Source organism: Eumetopias jubatus, unplaced genomic scaffold, assembly GCF_037043125.1.
Source record: "Eumetopias jubatus isolate StellerSeaLion01/CBP00866 unplaced genomic scaffold, mEumJub1_p1.0 scaffold_13, whole genome shotgun sequence".
NCBI lineage: Eukaryota > Metazoa > Chordata > Mammalia > Carnivora > Otariidae > Eumetopias > Eumetopias jubatus.
The window spans coordinates 103017899-103037643 of record NW_028274819.1 but is presented as its reverse complement, the minus strand read 5'-3'; the positions used below and the strand labels follow the sequence as shown (position 1 = coordinate 103037643).

Below are 19745 nucleotides of genomic sequence, written 5' to 3'. Positions count from 1 at the left end.
CCTCGCCCCTCACCTCCATTGCCCGCACTGAGGGTTCCGAGTCCCTGGTCCCGCTCTCCGCGAGCTCCTTCTCCTTTCCTCTCCGCTGGGCCGGTGAGCGGCGGCCGCCGGCGCCCCAGCAGCAGCTAGATGTCAGGCGAAGCCCGGAGCGCGGCGCGCGCGGAAGGGAGGGGAGGGGAGGGGAGACGGCGGAGGGGAGGGGTGGGGCGGGGAGCGCGCGCGGGCTCGGCCAGTACGGGGGTGGGGGTGGGCGGGCTGAGCCCGGGGACGGCGCGGGAGGGGGGGGAGGAAGGGGGGCAGCTGTGGGCAGCGAGCCGGGCTCGGCCGCCAGCACTAAAGATGGAGAGGCGCCGGGGCCTCGCAGGGGAGGGGGCTCCGCGTTGACGTGGGACGCGGCGGAGGCGCCGCAGCCGGTGGTGATTTGCTAACCTCGCAGCAGAGAGGAGTTGAGGGCGATGAGAGCGGGTACTGCGAACTGCCGGGCGATGCCGCCGCTGCCGCCGTGATACCGAGAGCAACAGTTCCCAGCAACACCCCTCCCCGACACAGGCACACCCCCCCAAGAGGCACGCACACCCACCCCCAGCGCCCGGCTCGGCAGCGGTGAGTGGGGGGCCGGGGAGGGGCGCACCTCTCAGCCGCAGGCGCGCGCCGGGGCGCCGGGGGGCTGGAGAGGTCCGAGGGGCGCGCTCCCTTCGGCCACTCGGCCGCCGGGCTTGTGCCTTATTTTATTCGGCGTGTTCCCTTCCTGCTGCGGCAGCCGTCGCCACCGCCAGTTGGGGGTCGGCTAGAAGGGGAGCCCCGGCTGTCAGCTTGGGCGCAGCTGCCTCCCCAACCCTTCCGCTCTAGGGCACGGTCGGGGTGAGAGGTGGGGGGCAGACTGGTCTGCGGGGGTTGCGGGCGCGAGCGGAGGGTCGGGGAACCGGAGGCTTTGTACCACCAGGGGCCGGCGGAGGAGCCGGGAGTCGGTGGGTGCTCATATGTATGCGGACTGGTGCGCGGGCGCGATAGGGTTGTGGTTTATTTGTGTTTTTTCGCCGGCTGGGAAGCCAGAATCCGAGGATCCGAGGAGTGGATCTGGGGGCGGAGGGGAGCAGGACTCGGATTCACTTGGGTTTGCTTTCTCTTTGAAAAACGTGGTGGGCTCTTTTTTTTCTGATTGGACTTGACCCCCGACCCGTTTTGGGGGGGAGGGGCGGCCGTGGCGGAGCTCCGAAGGGTCTCCCGGGCTCCGGGCCCTCCTCGGCTCTCGGCGGGACCGGCCGTGGCGCGGGAGCTCGCGGTGCGCTCCGGGCCGCGCTCGGTGGGTGCCCCGGCTCTGCACCTGATGCATTCGGGATGCGTTTCCCAACCTGGCGCGCCGGCAGCTCGCTCGCACAGCCCCTCGAACGCTCCCGCACGCGCTCGAAATGCGCACCATCTCGCCGGCCCGCGGACCCACCGGAACGCACAGACGCGCCGTGCGGCGATTCACCCGCCCGCTCCCCGGGACGCTCGCAACGTGCCCCGGCCGGCACCCTGCCCGTCGCTGCCGGGGGTCACGGCCCCGGGTCCGAGAGGGAGGGCCGGCAGCTCCCTTCTCGCTTTTCCTTCCACAACTCGCTGTCGGGCTTTTGTGCTGCCCCTGCGCCGCGGGGCGGGTCCGCCTCCTCGCGCTCTCGCTCGGCGTCCAGCCTGCCCCGACTCTCGTCTTTCGTTCGGGTCTCTTTCGCTTTCCCTCTTCCCTAACCCTGCTCCTCTTCTCTCTGCCGTCTGGCTCCCCGGGAAAAGTTGCTTCCCCAAGTTTGCTGAAGTCGCTTCCAAGTCTCTGTGGGGGTGGCTTGGACTGGGGGCGAGTGAGAGCAAGATCGATCCCCGGAGCTCGAGCGGGTGAGCGCCGGCGTCCCCCACCCCCCCCGCCCCGCGGGGCTGGGCGCTGCAGCCGGCGCCCACCAGATCCCGGGCGTGAAACCGTGGGTGGAGGTCGGCTGCCCAAGAGCACCCTGATTTCCCGCAGGACCCAGGGCGCTTGCTTTTGGGAAGGAATTCGAGTGGCCCAGCTTCCATTCTTTCGATGGCCCCTCCTCGTTCTCCGAAGCCCCTGGGTCTGAAGGAAAGCGCACCCACGGTGGCAAGGCGCGGATGAGTGGCAGTTCCACTCTTGACGGCCTTAGTCCCCACCCCAGGGTGGGCAGCAAAAGTGTCTTGACTAGTCGTCCTGTTAACCCTTTCTGCGTGAGATCTGTGGCTCTGGAGCCAATAGGGCTCCTTTTGGGGGTGGAGGCAAGCGGTGTTCCCAGAGCCAGGGAGAGCCTGTGTTCTGCTGTTTCCAGTTCATTTCACTGCAGCGTTGGCCACAGCAAGGCAGAGGCGGGGGGGGGGGGGGGGGGGGGGGGGAGGGGGTTGGGGCTGGGTGATGTCTTCCTAACACTTTAAACCGGTTAGGGAGTCCCAGAGCCCTCAAACAGCGCTTTGGGAGAGGCCTTTGTCTCCCAGCCTGTTCTCTCTTCATACTGTTTTTAACATACACACTAGATGCTGGTGCCAGTATCACATCTGGTGCCTCCAAGCCATGTCCGGCACCAACTGCTGCTCCTGGGCGCAGGACCTCGGAGCCTGTGGGACACGCTTGGAGTTCATGTACTTAGTGTGTGCACTGCTGGCTAGAGAGGTCCATATTTCCTATGATCTCTTTATCTCTAGGTCTTTCGTGACCTATTCTGCATCTTTTAGATCCTCTTGCCCACTGGGCACTTGTGGGCAGGAGGTAGGTGTGGCATCGCCGAGAAGTATTTGCACACGTGTTAACTCTCCTTCCAGCTGTTGTGTGCACGCACATGCCCATGCACACACAGTCCAGATTTCCGATGGCATGTGCAATAGCTCTGAGGCACGTATGGGTGGAAGTAAGCCAAACTAGTGTGAGGGTTATGTGTGTGTGTTTCCGTTGGTGCCTAAGGGGGGGCAGTCAGGGTGTGGGTGGGTCAGTCCCTTGCAGCCCTGAGAAGAGGGGAAGGGCAGAGGCCTGGGGGGGCCAGAGAAGGAGAGCCCTTGCTCGTAGACTCCTGTGGGCCCCGACTGGAGGCTGCGAGCCCCAGTAGGCTTACCTGTGCTCCTTGCGAGGCTGCAGTGAGGCAGGACATAGAACTCTGTTTAGAAGATGAGGTTTACTGCACAGGGGTTGAGAGTGAGATCCAGGGCTTTAACTGACTAAAGGAAGGGGTTAAACTCTCATTTAAAGTGCGGGCCGACACTTCCTCATAACGCATGTTGCCTTGTTGCATGTACCTGAGCTCCCACTCTCAGACTTCCAGAAAGCCCGGGACTCACAAGGCTTCACTGTAATTGCCATTTTGCTTCATCTAACAGCCATCACAGAGCAGTGAATGAAGCGTGTGTGATGGCAGAAACTTCTTTTTACCCTCCTCATTCCTGGGCTTGTAAAGGCAGGTTGCAGGGTTCTAGGAAACTTCCTTCTCCCCCCCCCCGCCCGCATTAAAACCACCAAGACTGTCTCACGGTGGGGGGGGGGGGGTTACGCGGGGGCTGTGTTGTTTGACTCCTTACTTTTAGGGACACTAATCTGTCTTTTGTTCTCTCATCTCTTTTCCCGCCCCTCCCTTACCCCCTGTAGCCCCCTTGGTTGGTCCAGGACACCCACCCAGCCCCGCCACGCAGAGCCAAGAAGGAAAGAGAGCCTCATGCCTAAGCCGAGGGGAGCACCATGGATCTGACAAAGATGGGCATGATCCAGCTGCAGAACCCCAGCCACCCCACAGGGCTCCTGTGCAAGGCCAACCAGATGCGGCTGGCCGGCACACTGTGTGATGTGGTCATCATGGTGGACAGCCAGGAGTTCCATGCCCACCGGACCGTGCTGGCCTGCACCAGCAAGATGTTCGAGATCCTATTCCACCGCAACAGTCAGCACTATACCCTGGACTTCCTCTCGCCAAAGACCTTCCAGCAGATTCTGGAGTACGCATACACGGCCACACTGCAAGCCAAGGCGGAGGACCTGGATGACCTGCTGTATGCAGCCGAGATCTTAGAGATTGAGTACCTGGAGGAGCAGTGCCTGAAGATCCTGGAGACCATCCAGGCCTCGGATGACAATGACACAGAGGCCACCATGGCAGATGGAGCGACCGAGGAGGAAGAGGACCGCAAAGCTCGGTACCTCAAGAACATCTTCATCTCAAAGCATTCCAGCGAGGAGAGTGGGTATGCCAGTGTGGCCGCACAGAGCCTCCCGGGACCCATGGTGGACCAGAGCCCTTCTGTCTCCACCTCATTTGGTCATTCAGCCATGAGTCCCACCAAGGCTGCGGTGGACAGTTTGATGACCATAGGACAGTCTCTCCTCCAGGGAACTCTTCAGCCTCCTGCAGGGCCCGAAGAGCCAACTCTGGCTGGAGGCGGGAGGCATGCTGGGGTGGCTGAGGGGAAGACGGAGATGATGCAGGTGGACGAGGTGCCTGGCCAGGACAGCCCTGGGGCCACCGAGTCCAGCACGGCGGGCGCCGTGGGGGACAAAGTTGAGGAAAGGGGCAAAGAGGGGCCCGGGACCCCGACTCGGAGCAGCGTCATCACCAGCGCTCGGGAGCTGCATTATGGGCGTGAGGAGAGCACGGAGCCCCTGCTGCCTCCCACCGAGGCTGGCCAGGGCCCCCCGGGCCGCCCCGAACACCCCACGCCCCCAGCTGAGAAACACCTGGGCATCTATTCTGTGTTGCCCAACCACAAGGCTGACGCCGTGTTGAGCATGCCATCCTCAGTGACTTCGGGCCTCCACGTGCAGCCTGCCCTGGCCGTGTCCATGGACTTTAGTACCTACGGGGGGCTGCTGCCCCAGGGCTTCATCCAGAGGGAGCTGTTCAACAAGCTGGGGGAGCTGGCTGTGGGCATGAAGTCTGAGAGCCGGACCATCGGGGAGCAGTGCAGCGTGTGTGGGGTGGAGCTTCCTGACAATGAGGCTGTGGAGCAGCACAGGTAGGGTTCTCTCCGGCCCCGCACCCTGGCCCCAGCCCTCTGGCTCGGACACCTTGCCTTCATAACCAGCTACCCCCGCACCCTGGGGCCTGGCTCCCCAGTCCTCCCTGCTCTTTGTAAAGAAACCCCTGCTTTTTCTAAGTCCTGGGTGGGGGATGAGGGGCATAGTCTTCAAATGTGGCAAGAGGACCTGGGGTCTTTCCTAAGCATCGGGGAACTCACGGGGGCCCAGCTCTTTTTTCTCTTTTTGCTTTTGGGCTCTCGTTTAGTTTTTCTGCTGTTGGGTCTGGTCGCCTTTGCCTGGAGGACTTAATAAACTGGAGGGTGGGAGACGAGGAGGTGGGATTGGAGAAGAGGGTCTCCCCTGGCCTGGCCGTGGCCATGTTGCTGGGTTTCAGGGACACAGGTGCCCAGGTGCCCAAGTCCCCAGGGAGTGCTCCCCGCCAAGGCCGGCAGTGGGCAGCTCTGGAGCCTGGGAGGGGCTGATGCTGCTTCGGCCATGTGAGGAGCTGCGGGTTCCACGCGCCATTCCTGGGGAACGTTTCTCACCAGGAATGTTGCTTCCTCTCCCTCCTCGTTCTCTGCCCCTGCAAACACATTTAGAGGGAGTTGATTTACATTCAAGGGGGACGGACGGGTATGAGAGTCTCGATTTTGCAGCCTGCAGCCTTATTCTTATCCCGTCTCTACTCACATTGAATTAAATGCGACTTGGGGCCAGCACTGACTCCCTTCTGGCTTCTGTTTCTTTCTCTGTGAGATGAGCATTCGTTGAGCTCTTTTGGTATGCCTCGCTCAATACTGAGTGCTTTACATGGAGTCACATTTTTGTTAGAGCAGTCTGCCGAGCTGGGTAGGGGGCTGTTCTTCTTTCACACAGGAAGATGCTAAGACCCTTTCCCAGGGTCACATAGATGATAAGAGACCGGGTTGGATTCAAATTCAGGTCTTAGCCTCCTGGTACTTTGCCACCTCTTGGAGTCGCTTCGTGCTGAAGAGGATCACGTCTACACAACAGAGGGTTTTGAGCATCGCTCATCCTAAGTGGAGTGAATATGGACAGAATCTGTAGTGGGTTTGACTTTTACTTGGATCTGTTGTAACAATGTGCCCATATCATTTTACCCCCTCGTCCCCGGGTCAGGTGAACGGTGTCAGGAAAGCTACTTTCGTTGTTGTCCATGATAATATCTCTGGCACGCCCTCTGGCCTGCTGTTTAGCCGATCTTGGGGGGGAGTCTGCCCTTCAGCAACTCTCTTCCTCCACCCTCTCCTCTGTTCTTGCTTCAGGCACAGGAGAGGGGGCGTGAGTGAGTGGGTGTGGGGGCCGGAGAGGCATCTGGAGGTCGGCTGATCACCCCAAGCCCAGCCGGAACCTGTGCCGCCGACGCTGCCTGATCGGCGGCTCTTGAGACTGATTTTGTGGAAAGTGCCGCTGAGCTGAACGTAGCCAAATTTTTCCGGCGGGTGCGAAAAATAACCGCCAGTGAGGTGTGTCTTCTTGATGCTTGTGACACTCAGAAATAGATGGAGGATGTGTTTGTTTTTGCTCAGACTTTCCTGAAGAGGAAACCCCCCTCCCCAAACTGGACCAGATCTATCATCTTTTCCGGATGTGAATTCTTTCAGTTACATGCTGTGAGAAATAGGGTACAGTGGAAAGTAATTTTATTTCTGGCTCTCCTCCGGTCCCAGTTGCCTCTATAGCTGGGTGGGCTGCAGAAGATACCACCCTCCCAGGAGGTCCAGGCTCCCATTCTGTGGGACCCTCTGTCCTCTGGGGAGAGGCAGAGGCCTGGCTGTGTTACATTCCCTGGAGAATGGGCCGTGGGACTAGCCATGTCTCTCCATGGGAGCTTGGGATCGTTATGTAACCTTTCTGAGCTTTGTTTTACTCTTTTTAAAATGGAGATGGGCCACCTGCGTGGTTCAGTGGGTTAAGTGTCCGACTCTTGCTGTCAGCTCAGGTCTTGATCTCAGGGTTGTAAGTTCAAGTCCTGTGGTGGGCTCCACGCTGGGTGTGGAGCCTACTTAAAAAAAAAAAATTAAAATGGAGATGGTCTGTAGAGCGTGGTGCTGAATTGGTGCAGTAACATCCAGGAACCCCTAGAGCAGCGAGCGAGTGACACATAGTAAGCATGCAGGTGACGACGGACACTTCGGTCACCCATTCTGTTCGGGTCTCTGCATTGCCTCCCTTGACTCTGAATTCTGGAGTGTCGTGTCCACAGCGCTGCCTTCCCCCGGGGCCCTGCTGGTCATGAGGTGGTGCGGAGAATGTCCCTGTCCCTGTGAGCTTATGACGGGAAGGCCCTGGTCCAGGGATCCTCGGCTGTGGGCTGCCAACTTTGCAAATGTGCTTTTGACTGAGGGTGGGAAGTAAGCTGCTGCAGCCCAACAGACTAGAGCCGAGGGCAGGGCCTCAGGTGGGAAGCTGCAGGGACTGAAGAAATCAAGGAAGGGAGAAGATGTTCCTGTGGCCGCCCCCTGGTCAGATGCACTTTGTGGGAGGCTTTTTCTCTCTCCCTCAGAACTCCCCGATTAAGGTGCCACTTGCCTAATTCTCGCTCTTCTCTGTACCTCCCCACGCATCACAACCACCAGTCCAAACAAGAGGGCAAGACCAAACAGTCAGAGGGGGAGATTTTGGCATCAGGATGTTGTGCAATTGGGTGTAAACATAGCAGTGATGAAGCGAGAAAAACAAGCTACAGGTTTCGTTTTATTTTACTTTTAAGCCACAGACTAAAGTGTTGCTGAGTTAAGTCCCCCCACAGTTCTTATTGCCCGGATCCTTGAGGAATAGAAGGGCATGGAAAGGAGAGAGGGGGAGAGGGCAGGGAAGTGGCTCGGGAGGGAGGGTTCGGTCTGGATCCCGTCACTAGGTCGCCTCAGTGCCAGGCTGGTGAGAGAGAGCCGGAGCCGTGGACAGAATAGAAGAGCGAGGTGGTGGTCCCCGCGGTGCTGGGCAAGAACGTACAGGCAGCATCATCTGGAGTCAGGGACCCATGGAAAGACAGGGCAGGGCTCCTTGGGTAAATTGAATGGGACTCACTTACCTGAAGGATCCAGAAGGTCGGCAGACCCGAAAGACCAGCAGCATTCTCTAAGCAGATGAGGAGCAAGCTCTGGGTGCCACAACCTTCTCTAGGACAGTATCTGAGGGAGGGAGTGTCCCAGCAGGTTTCTGGAGGATTGGACTCTCCTTCTCTAGGTTCATCTCTCTTTTCTCTCTCTGTCTCTGAAAGGCTGGAGCTGTTCTGCATGTAGGCTTATCTGGATCTGATAAGCTAGGGATGAGCTAGGGACCAGCTCACCTGAGCCTGCCGCAACTTCTCCTTCTCAGAGTTATACACACAGGTTGATAGGATTACAGCTGAAGGTGAGGTTGACTTAGGTGTGAACACAGTCCTCATTCCTAGCCCTCAGTCTCCCCAGGCTCACACAGCCTGGTAGGAATATGTTTCCGAATTGCGTGCTGCAGAATCAGAGCTGGGTCTTCTTTGCCCTGGGGCCTCTGGATCTTCTCCAGCAGACCCTTGGACTGGCTACAGTGTGAATCCTGCACGCACACAGTAGGAACTCTTGCCAGGCTCCTGAAGGGATGCTCGGGAAACAAGGAATGATCTCAGCCAGCTCCCCGGACCCACGTGTGCAGCCCTTCCCAGAGGCTTCTTGGGGCCAGCTCTAGGGTGCGTGAACCACATAGTTGTGATGACAGATTTCTGCCTGGCTCTTCGCTTTGGTCTCTCAGGTGGCCAGCTGCTCTGTTTTCGGTGGTTGACCATGTAGAGGTCCAGCAGCTGTTGACCTTGGTTTCGGGCACTTTGGGGAGCTTAGCTGTTGCCCTTACTCTTGGTTGCCTTTCATCGTTCTGCCGCCTTTAGGCACCTCCGAGGTCAAACCCAGCTCTGCTGGGAAAGAGTGTAGTAAGGACAGCCAACAGCAGTAATATCAACAGTGCCTTTGATCAGTGGTAGTGCTTTCTTCTTTGCCGGGCTCTTTTCGGGACTTTGTCTCTCTCCGCACTGCAGCCTCCCCTACGCGGGTTCAGCTCCATCATCCCCTATCTGTGAATATGAAGTCTGAGAAGCTCTGAAAGCGAAAAGGTTTTGTGCAACTCATTTAGTGGCAAAACCTGATCTGAACTGATGGGAGGCTATATTTATCCCACCTATTTTGAATATTCATATGTTTTGCTGCAAAAATATTAATGTGTTTGATTACAGAGTGCTTCTCTAGACTCCTTCGGGACTGGCAAACACTTGTGGGCCCCGTAGTAGCTTTCTAAAATCCGAACAGTTTGGCTTTCTGAAGTACCCACAGGTTTTGGATCAGGGATTGTGGACCTTTTTCAGCCCCACCTTGCAGACGAGGAAAAGGAGCTCTGGAGCCCATAAATGACTTGTCCAAGGTCACATAGCTATAAATGGATAGGGTCGGGAGCCCAGCTTCCCTTCTGATGCCCAGTCCTGAGTACTCTGCGCCAGGCCATATAAGCACACGCACACTGCCGTTCTGGGGCGGATCCATCTGATGTAGTCTTTGGGTGCCAACACCATCCCTCAGATACCACTGTTGGAGGCCACAGCTATCTTCCTTGACGTCAATCCTAAAGGTCAGGTGGAGATCGACTTCTCCGAGTAGCTATTTGTGGCTGTTCTGTCATTCACAGATTTGCCCAAATCCTTTCTGAATCCATTTCTATTTCCAGGAAGTGTCCTTTTGGGGGTGATGAATGACTTACGTTTATCACCTCTTGGACTCCTGGAAATCTGGCCTTTGGAGAGGTCGTTAGTTGGGTAGTTGGGAAGATGGCAGGAGACTTGGTGGTGTTTGCTGTGCCCAGCTGGGGTGGAGGCCAGGCCTCTGGACTCCACTGCGTGGTTTTTAGCCCCATGACCTTTGTTGGGCTCTTTTCCCTTCTGAGCTTAATTCCTTCGTTTGTAAAACGAAGTGCTCGGATGAGCTGTTTCTGGGTTGAGTTCTTTAAGAAGTTCCCTTAACCCCTTGTGCGTGTACTTACATCTTCATGAAGTCTTTTTGGCTACTTGCATTTTGCCCTGTCTTGGATTGGCAGTCAGCCAGCTAGAATAGGGGTCCCTCTGATTTGTTCCTGTCTGCTCCCACTTCATTTTTAATACTCACGAACTCAGCTGGGCTCTAGGCTGAACTCTGGGACATTTTGAAGATGATTTCTTTTATTTTCTTTCCAGTGGAGGGAAGTGGCCTGTTCTTTTATCTCAGCGAGAAAAGTCCCATTTTAATTTGCTGTCACTATTGGATGGAGCTGCTAATTGCTGGAGGGGAGAGGAAGCAAGAACGCCTCAGCTCAGCGACACGTTCGCCTCCTGCTTGTTCTAGGAACTCTATTTATGAATCTTTAAAATAGTGATTATCCTAAACTGTTAAAATCAAACTCCATTCACAACTCTTTCATTTCTTGCTAATTCAGGGGAAAAACATTTCCAATCACTTTAATTTTTTTTAAATTAATGACTTTAAAACAAGTCCAGCTGAGAGACTTAAGAATCTTGCTAAATGAACACAGGCGTGCCTCAGTGTGCCCCTTGGAGGGTTCCTGAATTCTCCTCGGTAACAGAAGATTTTTTTTTTTAAAGATTGTATTTATTTATTTGGCAGAGAGAGAGAGAGAGAGCATAACAGGGGGAGCAGCAGAGGGAGAGAAGCAGGCTCCCCGCTGAGCAGGGAGCCTGATGCGGGGCTCCATCCCAGGATCCTGGGATCATGACCTGAGCGGAAGGCAGATGCTTAACCGACTGAGCCACCCAGGCGCCCCAACAGAAGGTTTTCTTAAAGGTTCTGTTTCGGTGGCGTTAGGTGAAAGCCCTGGCTTGATGGCAGTTATTTTGGTAGAAAGAAAAATTCACCGGGGCATCCCCACAGCCCCACCTCTGATGTTTTCCACGTAGTAAATGTGCATTTCGAGCAAATTCGACTCTCTGGGCCAGAATCCTGATTTTACCACTTACCAGCTGTGTGACAGTGTTTGTGTTTCTTAACCTCTCTCTGCCTGTTTGCTCCTTGGTAAAATGTGCATAATGACAGTACCTACCCACTGGGTTGTTACAGGGATTCATTAGCAAATGTTTGTCAAGTGCAAGGAATGGTGGCATCGAGTAGATGCTCCGTGTGTATTCGCTATTGTATTTTTATGGCTCTTGTGAAACGGCACACTGGCGGTGCAGGGTAAGAAATGCATTCCTGTTGGTCCAGCGGGGCCTGCTTTTCCCCAGAGGTGTTAGTTCATATGGGCGGCATGTGGGGCCGATACACCCTGAGCACCTGCATTTCCCCCCTCCCCAGAAGCTGATCTCTTGTACCCTGGTGGCCAGGGTACTCTTTGTCCCATTAACCCGCAGCCTGATGAGTCATTCCAGTTCTCATTTAAATTTAGCTGGGCAGCACTCCACCATCATCAGTTCCAAATGCCGAGCAGGCTCACCCAGTATCCAATAGCCCGTGCCTGTGGCCAGGCGAGCAAATCACTGTGGTCGACGCAGAGATGAGGAGCACAAGCCCCAGTTTACGGAGGGAAGTCTGGGCTTGAGGCGGGTGGGCATTCCAGAGCTCCTTCCCTGTCCTGCCTCCCCGCTGCTAACCGTGGATTTGCAAACAGCATTCTCAGTGCTTGGTACATTATGGGTTCTGTGCTAAGTGCGTTCAGAGTCAGGCTGTCCTCACACGCTCTGGCCACCCTGTAAGGGGGATACTAGTTGCAAGTTCCCTCATGGGCAGAGGGAAGTATGAGAGGTTACCAGACTTGTCCACAGTAAGACTGTGAAGGGGGGTGCCGGGGTTCGTGCTCAGGTCTTCTGGCCCCATATTCACTGTGTTTTCCATAATGCCCGGTTTGACCTTCGGGCCCGGACGGAATCATAAGGGAAGGGGACATACAGGAAGGACCAGCTCTGTGTTCCCTGCAGCTGGTGGCCAGGAGGCTCATCGCTTGGTCCCCTCTGGCCTTCGGATCTCCTCCCATGGCTCGAGAGGAGCAGAGTAGGTAGGGGAGGGGGCTGCTTACTTCAGAGCATTCAGGTTTTTGGGGGTCAGGGCCACAGAAGTCCTGGGAGCACAGCATCATCCCGCATCATCTCTTACGGCTCAGAGAGACCAGCTTCTAGCGATAGGGGCCTTTAATGCTGACTCAAAAAAGAAAAACAAACTAACAAAAAACAGAAAGAGAGAAAAAGAAACGCACTTACAAAAATAAAAATCTCTTGCTGTTAATTTCATACCAGCATAATCAGAAATCCCCCTTTCTACTGTCTCCCCTTAAAAGCCCCGGTGTCCTTATTATGCTGGTTCAGTCTGGAAAAACCATGGTTGGGTTTTGCCTACGTGAGGCTTATCTCTGCAGCTGCAAGCAGGGGATCCAGTACTTTATTGTCAGGATGGAAACTTTGGCTGAAAACTCTCCAAAACCTGCTCATTTCTAAGTTCCCAGCTCACGTTCGAATCTGTCCTCAAGCCCCGATTTCCTTCAGCAGGAACAGATTTCGTGCAGCTTTGCAGTAGGAAGAAGCTGAGTTAGACAGCACGAAGAACTTCCTGAGACTTGGGCGCCTGGGTGGCTCAGTTGGTTGGGCGACTGCCTTCGGCTCGGGTCATGATCCTGGAGTCCCGGGATCGAGTTCCGCATCGGGCTCCCTGCTCAGCGGGGAGTCTGCTTCTCCCTCTGACCTTCCCCCCCCTCATGTACTCTATCTCTCTCTCAAACAAATAAATAAATAAATCTTAAAAAAAAAAAATAAAAGAACTTCCTGAGACCGTGGGGACCTCCCTGGCAAAGTGATCAGGAGACTCGGTCACAGAATTTTTGATGAAGAGGAGAAATTGCACGGCCAGTTGGAAGTGGTTTTTAGCATTCTCCCCTCTTTGGGGCCATTTTTATTTACGTCTTAAAGAAGTTTATTTATTTATTTAAGTCATCTCTGCACCCAACGTGGGGCTTGAACTCAAGACCCCGAGATTAAGAGTCACATGCTTTTCTGACTGAGCCAGCTGGGCGCCCCCTTGGGCCATCTGGACTTCCCAGAATGTTAAGTAAGGATTTGGACATGGACACAAACACCACCACCAGGCGTGTCAGGAGCAAGACAGACCGCCAGACCTTTCTCTTTGTAGGGGCGGGGTGTGCAGGGCAGGGGCACAAAGACTGACGTCAGACAGACGTGGGTGTGACTTGGCACCACGTTGTGAATTTGGGCAGATGACTCCACCTGTCCGACTTGTTGGGCGCCTCTCCTGTGAAGGGAGCTTAGCCCCTCACCTCTCCATGTGGTTTTAAACAAGTTAAATGAGGTAGCAGGTCACCTAAAGCCGACAGCAGGGACTCACACGTGAGGCTGCCTCCCTGCTTCCCGCTTCTTTGTGACCCCAGCCTGACAAGGGGGCTGCTCGCTCGCTTGCTGAGCCCCCTGCCACCCTTGCCCGGTGTCGGTCTCTAAGTGGATTAGCCGAGCGTTGTGATCTTAATGCCATTAGGCCTGTTGGCACAACGCTCCTTGCCATAGTGAGAAGCAGATGTGGCCGGCCGTAATGGTTCTGGGTGATCTATCAGGCCTGGAGTGCTGGGGGAGACATTCTTAGTGTTGACTTGGGGGAGTCTTTTATGGTAGTTGGGGGAAATTCAGAGGGATTGTTTGAAATGTATTTATTTAAGCCGTTCAGTGGGTTAGATGCAGTCGGGGTCTACCGTGGCTAACCTCCCCCCACAACACCCCCCATCCTCTCTTTAAATAAGGTCCTCTCCCCAACCCCAAAGCCCAGGCCTGATTACTTCCAGAGTCGGAGAGACAACTTAGCAGGCTCTTGTTTCTTGCCGATGTACCTTATTAGTAGCACCTGGCATCATAACCCGCTAATGGGAACCAGCGCCCTCCTCCTGCGTGGCCAGTGACAAGTAGCCTTGTCAGCCTGAGCTCGCCGTGCGAGGAAGTTCCTATTAGCTTTATGGTCAGGAGAACTTGTCCTGTTCAGGAAATGAATGTTGCCTCTAAAGGTCCACGGCCCTGACCCTGGCGGGGTAACCTGTGCGGGCTGCTCAGGATGCTTGGGATTTCAGCCCCTCTCTGGTTCTTGTCATATGTAAAGAGGGAATCATTGTGGTATGTTGCAGCCTTGAACTTTTGATTTATTCAGTGAGGATGACTTAACCGTTTCTGTGCCTGGATGGCTGGCGGGTGGTGGCAGAGCGGAGCCTGTGTGTGCCTAGGTGTGTGTGTGTGTGTGTGTGTGTGTGTGTGTGTGTGTGTGTGTGTGTGTGTGTGTGTGTGGAGTCTGGGGGTGGGGGGAGGAGAGACCCCCACATGCCAAGGGGCTGTCTCCGGGAGGGGGCGTGGGTTTTGGGGATGATTATTTGCTGGGCTGTTTGCATTCCTGCAATGTCAGAAGTTTCTGGAATCCTTGGCCGCAGAATGTGGGCAGCTGGGAACCTGGGTTTGAATTCATCCTCGGCCTCTTAGAAGCTCCGTGGTTTGGGCGAGATACCTAACCGCCGTCTTCCTCCTCTCTGGGAAGAAGTTCTAACGTGCTGCGGTGATACTAGCCATAGGAGGATGCATTCGGAATATGGAGCCCGGGGCAGGCACGTGGCGTGGTCTGCGGCCCTCACTGACAGGAGGTGTCTCTTACTTTCTCATCGTAATATTATTCTAAGAAATTCTGGAAAGAATGGTCTAGTCCTTTTTCTCCGTTTAGTGTATCAAGACTTTCTTCTTCATCAGAACCTTGGAATCAAAGAAAAGCTGCTTAGTTGTCCCTCTTTCCTCTTCTGCCTGCGAGTCATGTTTGTAAATGTGATTTTTTTGCGGAGAAGAGCAGCGTTTGACCTCGTTCTGGGGGGAAGCTTTGGCCCGACTCTTTGAGAAACGAGGTTCGTGAGGTGTCTGCCTGCTGCCGCGCGGAAGGCCCCTGGTGACAAAGGAGCGAACTACACTGGGAGGTGCGGCCCGGGGAGTCTGGTGACTCCAGAAGATGATGGGCCGGGGCGGGGGGGGGGGGTAGGTGGGCAGGGAAGGGGCTTGGAGATGATGCCTCCTTCCGGAACTTTAAAACAAATCGGTCCATCTGTCTCTGACATCAGTGACAACAGTTCAAGGAAAAATAAAAATAAGTTCTTGTCCAGTCGGCGGGCTGGGTACAGAGAGAAGGGACGGGAATGGTCAGTGCGTCGAAGCAGCTGACCTGGAGTTTTGGAGATGGGACAGTGGCCCGTTTCCTCGTGCCCACAAGCTCTCCCCTCCACCCTCTCCGTGAGAAAACTGTGCCTGTCTCAAATGAATCGCGGACTCTAGCCCCTCTTGGAGCAGGTGGAAGCCGCTTCAGAAGCGTTCGTGGAGTAGGGATGGGAAGCGCTCAGTGCAGAAGTTAAATCGTGACAGTTGTCCCCTAAATGCTCTGCTAAATTAAGGATCTGCTAACATTTGCGAGTCTACCTCCCTACATACCCCCACCCCCGTCCCCTTGGCAGAAGGGATGAAGATGGGACCTAAAAACAATGTGAAGCACTGCTAAATCGAGTGACTCTAAAAACATTTTTCTTCCCTTGACGTTGAGCGTGGAAAACCAGGGCTGGACTTGTAAAACGCCGCAGACCCATTTGGGGCCCGCGTGCCTGGCCCCTTTCCTCAATTTCTAGCACAATGGTTTTTACTGCCACCTCTCCCCCTCCTTCCCGTCTTCATAATTATCCACTATTTTACTTTTTGTGTCCTGACAGCCACAAGAGTGGTTTTTGTTTTTTGAGCTGGGTAGCTGCTAAGTATTCCCCAGCAGCCAGATTCAATGGCTCGGGGGTTAGCGGGGGTAGGCCAAACCTTGGCATCCCCCGTTGCAAAAGTGAAAAATATTTCTGTTTGCAGTTAATTTTAGTGGCAAGCAGATCATGTTAACTGGATGTAATTGCTTCCAGATATGGCCGAGGGTTTTGTGTGTTGAGATGAAGGGTCTGGTAAGTGCTCACTTCCTGTGTAAATTAGGCTCTTCCATTCAGTCTTTCATTCTGGCCAGCCCTGGATTCTGTCATTCTCCTGTTTCCACCCCTTCCCCTCCCCTGCCTGCAGCCTGGTGTGAGAAGCCGCTTGCTCTGTCCCTCTGAATGCAAGGCTTTTGTCACTTGGAGCCACTCACCTCTTGGTTCTTGATGTGAGTTTGCCCTTCAAATAATGAGAAAGGTTTGAAAAGATGCCACCTGGCCCTGCTTCTTGCCACGCAGAGGCAGATCTGCAGAGCCCAGGGGGAGGGATCCTCTCCTGGTCATGCGGCTTGTGTCTTGGGACCCAGAACTCCTGGTTTTCTGTGGATTTTTTTTCCCTCCACCCTCTGACCCCCTTCCCACCTTGGAGAATACCATTCTCTCCCTTTCTGAACAGAGCTCATTCCGATGGATCTGAAATCCTAGAAAAATGAAGTTTCCGTGGCAAGGAGGCGAAGGCCATGGTCACAGAAAGTTCTATTAGAAAGACAGGAAGCCACCACCCTTCTTGGCCAGGCAGGTTGGACCCCCCCCCCCCACCTGCCCCTCCCTGCAAGAAAGCGAGAGGAGAATCCATCCAGAGAACCTTCTCCGAGCTCCTGCGGTTTCCAGGGTTGGAACCTAGGTAAAGCCTTAAGGTTCATGTTCTTCTAAATTCCGATTTTGTCCTGTGGCCAGTCCCACATTCTTAGTGCTATTTGCATAAGAGGTTGCTGTTTATCTCCCTGTATCAACTCCACTGATAACCCCTGTGGTCTGTTTAACAATATATGAGGAGTAGATTACTTGATAAATGCCAGTTTTCCCAATAGGCCAAGATAAAGTGTCGGGGTCAGGGTGAGGGGTGGTGTGTGAGGGAGGGACCAGGTGGGGAGCCAAGACCCTCTTTCAGATCGGGATGGAGATGTGTAAAAGCACCTGATGGAAGGCAGCTGCATATATCACACGGTCTGCCCGCTTCCTGCCCTTCACCTGCTTTCCTCCTTCACGTGGACGCACAGAGTCTCTGAGAACATTCCATCGAGTGTGCTGCTGATGTTAATGTAAGAGGGAAAATGGTGTAGGTAATTTTTGTTTCTGTGGTTTGTAGCCTTTCCTCCCTTAAACTAACTTTCTCCTTTCCACATGTTGTCAGCTGGTGAGTACTTTTTGCTCGCTGACAATGTAAATCTGAAATCTTCAATGGGTGGATTTTTCCCACCTGCCCTGCGTTTGCTTCTTCAAGCCAGGTGCTCGGTTCTGGAAGAGGCTGGGTGAAAAGCAAACTTCTGACCCCATCACCTAGTCAATAAGCTGTCTGAGAATCAAACAAAAGAGTTTGGACTGGCTGGTAAAGCTAGGAACCCTACTGATAGCTTTGTTTTGATGTCCTTGCGATGTTTGCCGATCGGGGAGGGGGCTGTTCAGAGCAGAGGGTGTCTGCTGGGACAGACATACCGGGAAGTTGAAATGCCTAGCACAAAGTCCGTGAGGGGCTGAAGATAGTGAAGTAGAGCCCAAGAATTAGGGGGCACGGGGTGGGGGGTTTCCTTACTCAGGGAAGAAGCTTTCTGGGAGGTGGTTGGAGGTCGTGTTTTCTCAGGACATTGTGGACGGACGGGAAGATAGAGGCTTTAGAGTGAGGTATCCTGGATGAGAACCCAGGCTCCAGAATTTATTGTGTGTCTTTTTTTTTTTTAAAGATTTTATTTATTTATTTGAGCGAGAGAATGAGATAGAGAGCACGAGAGGGGAGAGGGTCAGAGGGAGAAGCAGCCTCCCTGCTGAGCAGGGAGGCCGATGTGGGACTCGATCCCTGGACTCCAGGATCATGACCTGAGCCGAAGGCAGTCACTTAACCAACTGAGCCACCCAGGCGCCCCTTTATTGTGTGTCTTGACCAAGTTACTTAGCCTCTGAGTCCCCTTTTCCTCGTTCTGTAAAAAAGTGAGACCAACACCTTTTAGGTGGTTACGTGGATAAAATGTGTCAAGTGCGCAGCACTGTGAAGGTACTTTGTAAATGGGCACCATTGTGCTATAGAACTTGGCCCTTCGAAGCCTGCTGTTTTGTTTGGTCCAGGTGAGAAACTCTGGAAGGAACCAGTGAAATCTTTTGTTTGGGTCACTGCTGCACTGATGATCATACTAACTCCGTGCTAGCAGCCTGCAGACCAAATAATGGGTGAACGATGCAGGTTCATTATGAATCCAGAGGTCTCCATTTGTGAAGTGCTACTGCTCTCCTGAAGAAGCGTACATATCTAATAAGTGATCACGTAATCCCGTAATGTGGCCACAGCCCCAAACACTTTGGAAATCTTCCTTTGGAACCCTTTCCAAGGTCTGTGCCATATTCTCTTGCCTTGTCCTTTGGGCAAGTAGATTTGACTTTTGCAAATGGTCAAAATAATTTGATGACCAATCCGGTGAATATAGTTGGGTGGTGACATTGGATGACTGTGATTCCAAAGGTAGATTCTGGAAAGAATGTGCCAAGAGAGTTTGTCAGCTCAGCCCCTGGGTGAATGTTGGCCTCACTTCTTAGGTGGGAGGTGAAGGAGGCCAAGGAGCTAGTGATTTCCGGCTGCCACCACCAGTTGCCTCGGCCTGGAGCGGATCCTTTTATTGCTGTGGTGTTTCTCCATTTGTAGTCGGACCTCCAGTGAGTTTGGGGTCCCAAGAGGCACTTCTCTTGTTAAGAAAATCTGCCACCACCAGGAGATGTAGCTTAGGGTCAGAAAGAATGCACTGAGTTTTTACACTCTAAGGGAGTAGTAGGCGTGGAGGCGTGGTGGCCTGAGTGTGCACCCGACCTGTTTTCTTGGGAAGGCTCTGGAAGGTTAAAGGAGCTTATGTGGTAAACCCCAGCGCAGCCCTGGCCCATCCTCAGCATGTAACAGTCTTACGTGCCCTGAATGCCCGAGAGTGGAGGGACGTGTTTCCTCTTCCTGTCATGAGGGCCACTGCTGGGCGCTCAGAGGAGCTCACACTCACCTTGGGATTGTCTGTGGGACCTGGGTCTTTTGTGACCTGACTGTGCAGAGGCCTAGTGTTCAGTCTTTCAGCCGCTCCCTCTCTCTCTGCATTATTTATAGTAAACCATATTAGAACAGTGTGTTAAAGAGGAAGGATGAGTCATCCCCATTGAAACCATTGACGACATAAATGAAAGCAAAATGCTTACTATGTGTTTTGCACAGTATTTAAGGCCAGGTTGTGCTAATTTGAACACTCCCAAACTGAATCTGTGAAAGTATACATATGTGGGAAAAAATTCAGGTTCCACTGGAAGTTATTTACTGACCATCCGTTTCAGTGTCTGCTTTCTCCTTTTATTTACTTCAGATCCCTATTCAAATCATGGCTGTCATCCTTTCTAAGGAGGGTGAATGACTGGTTGAGTCACTAGCTATGGTTTCTTTTTTTCTTTCTGAGGGTTGAGGAATAGTGTAAGGGGGTGTTTGAGTGTCCCTTTCTTCATCCTTCTTGCCACCTGTTGAGGCAGGTACTTTTAGCACTCCACCTGCCATACAGGTGTGGGTCCTCAGGGTGACCCAGGATCATAGAATTATGTTAGAGCTGGAAGGGCTCATAAAATCATTTATGACGACACGCTCCTTTAGGGCAGAAAAAGTGGAGGTCCAGAGAGGCTCTGTGATTTGTCCAAGGCCACACAGCCAGCTCGTGTCAAAACCAGGACTGGAAGCCATGTTTTTCATTCCCTGCCTTGATCACAGATTTGTATACAACTGCCGGGTGTGCTCCCTGTTTCCACCAAGGAGGAGGTAAGCATA

At 54.0% G+C, this 19745-nt stretch overlaps 1 protein-coding gene across 1 annotated transcript in view; it reads left to right on the top strand.

The window, feature by feature from the left end:
• The first annotated feature begins 342 nt into the window (after positions 1-342).
• ZBTB16 (zinc finger and BTB domain containing 16) overlaps positions 343-19745 on the top strand; it is a 179525-nt gene continuing 160122 nt past the window's right edge. The window contains exons 1-2 of the mRNA XM_028105813.2: positions 343-603; positions 3614-4971. Of these exons, the coding sequence (XP_027961614.1) occupies positions 3704-4971 (1268 nt within the window). The 5' untranslated portion in view covers positions 343-603; positions 3614-3703. The remainder of the gene's footprint in view (positions 604-3613; positions 4972-19745) is intronic.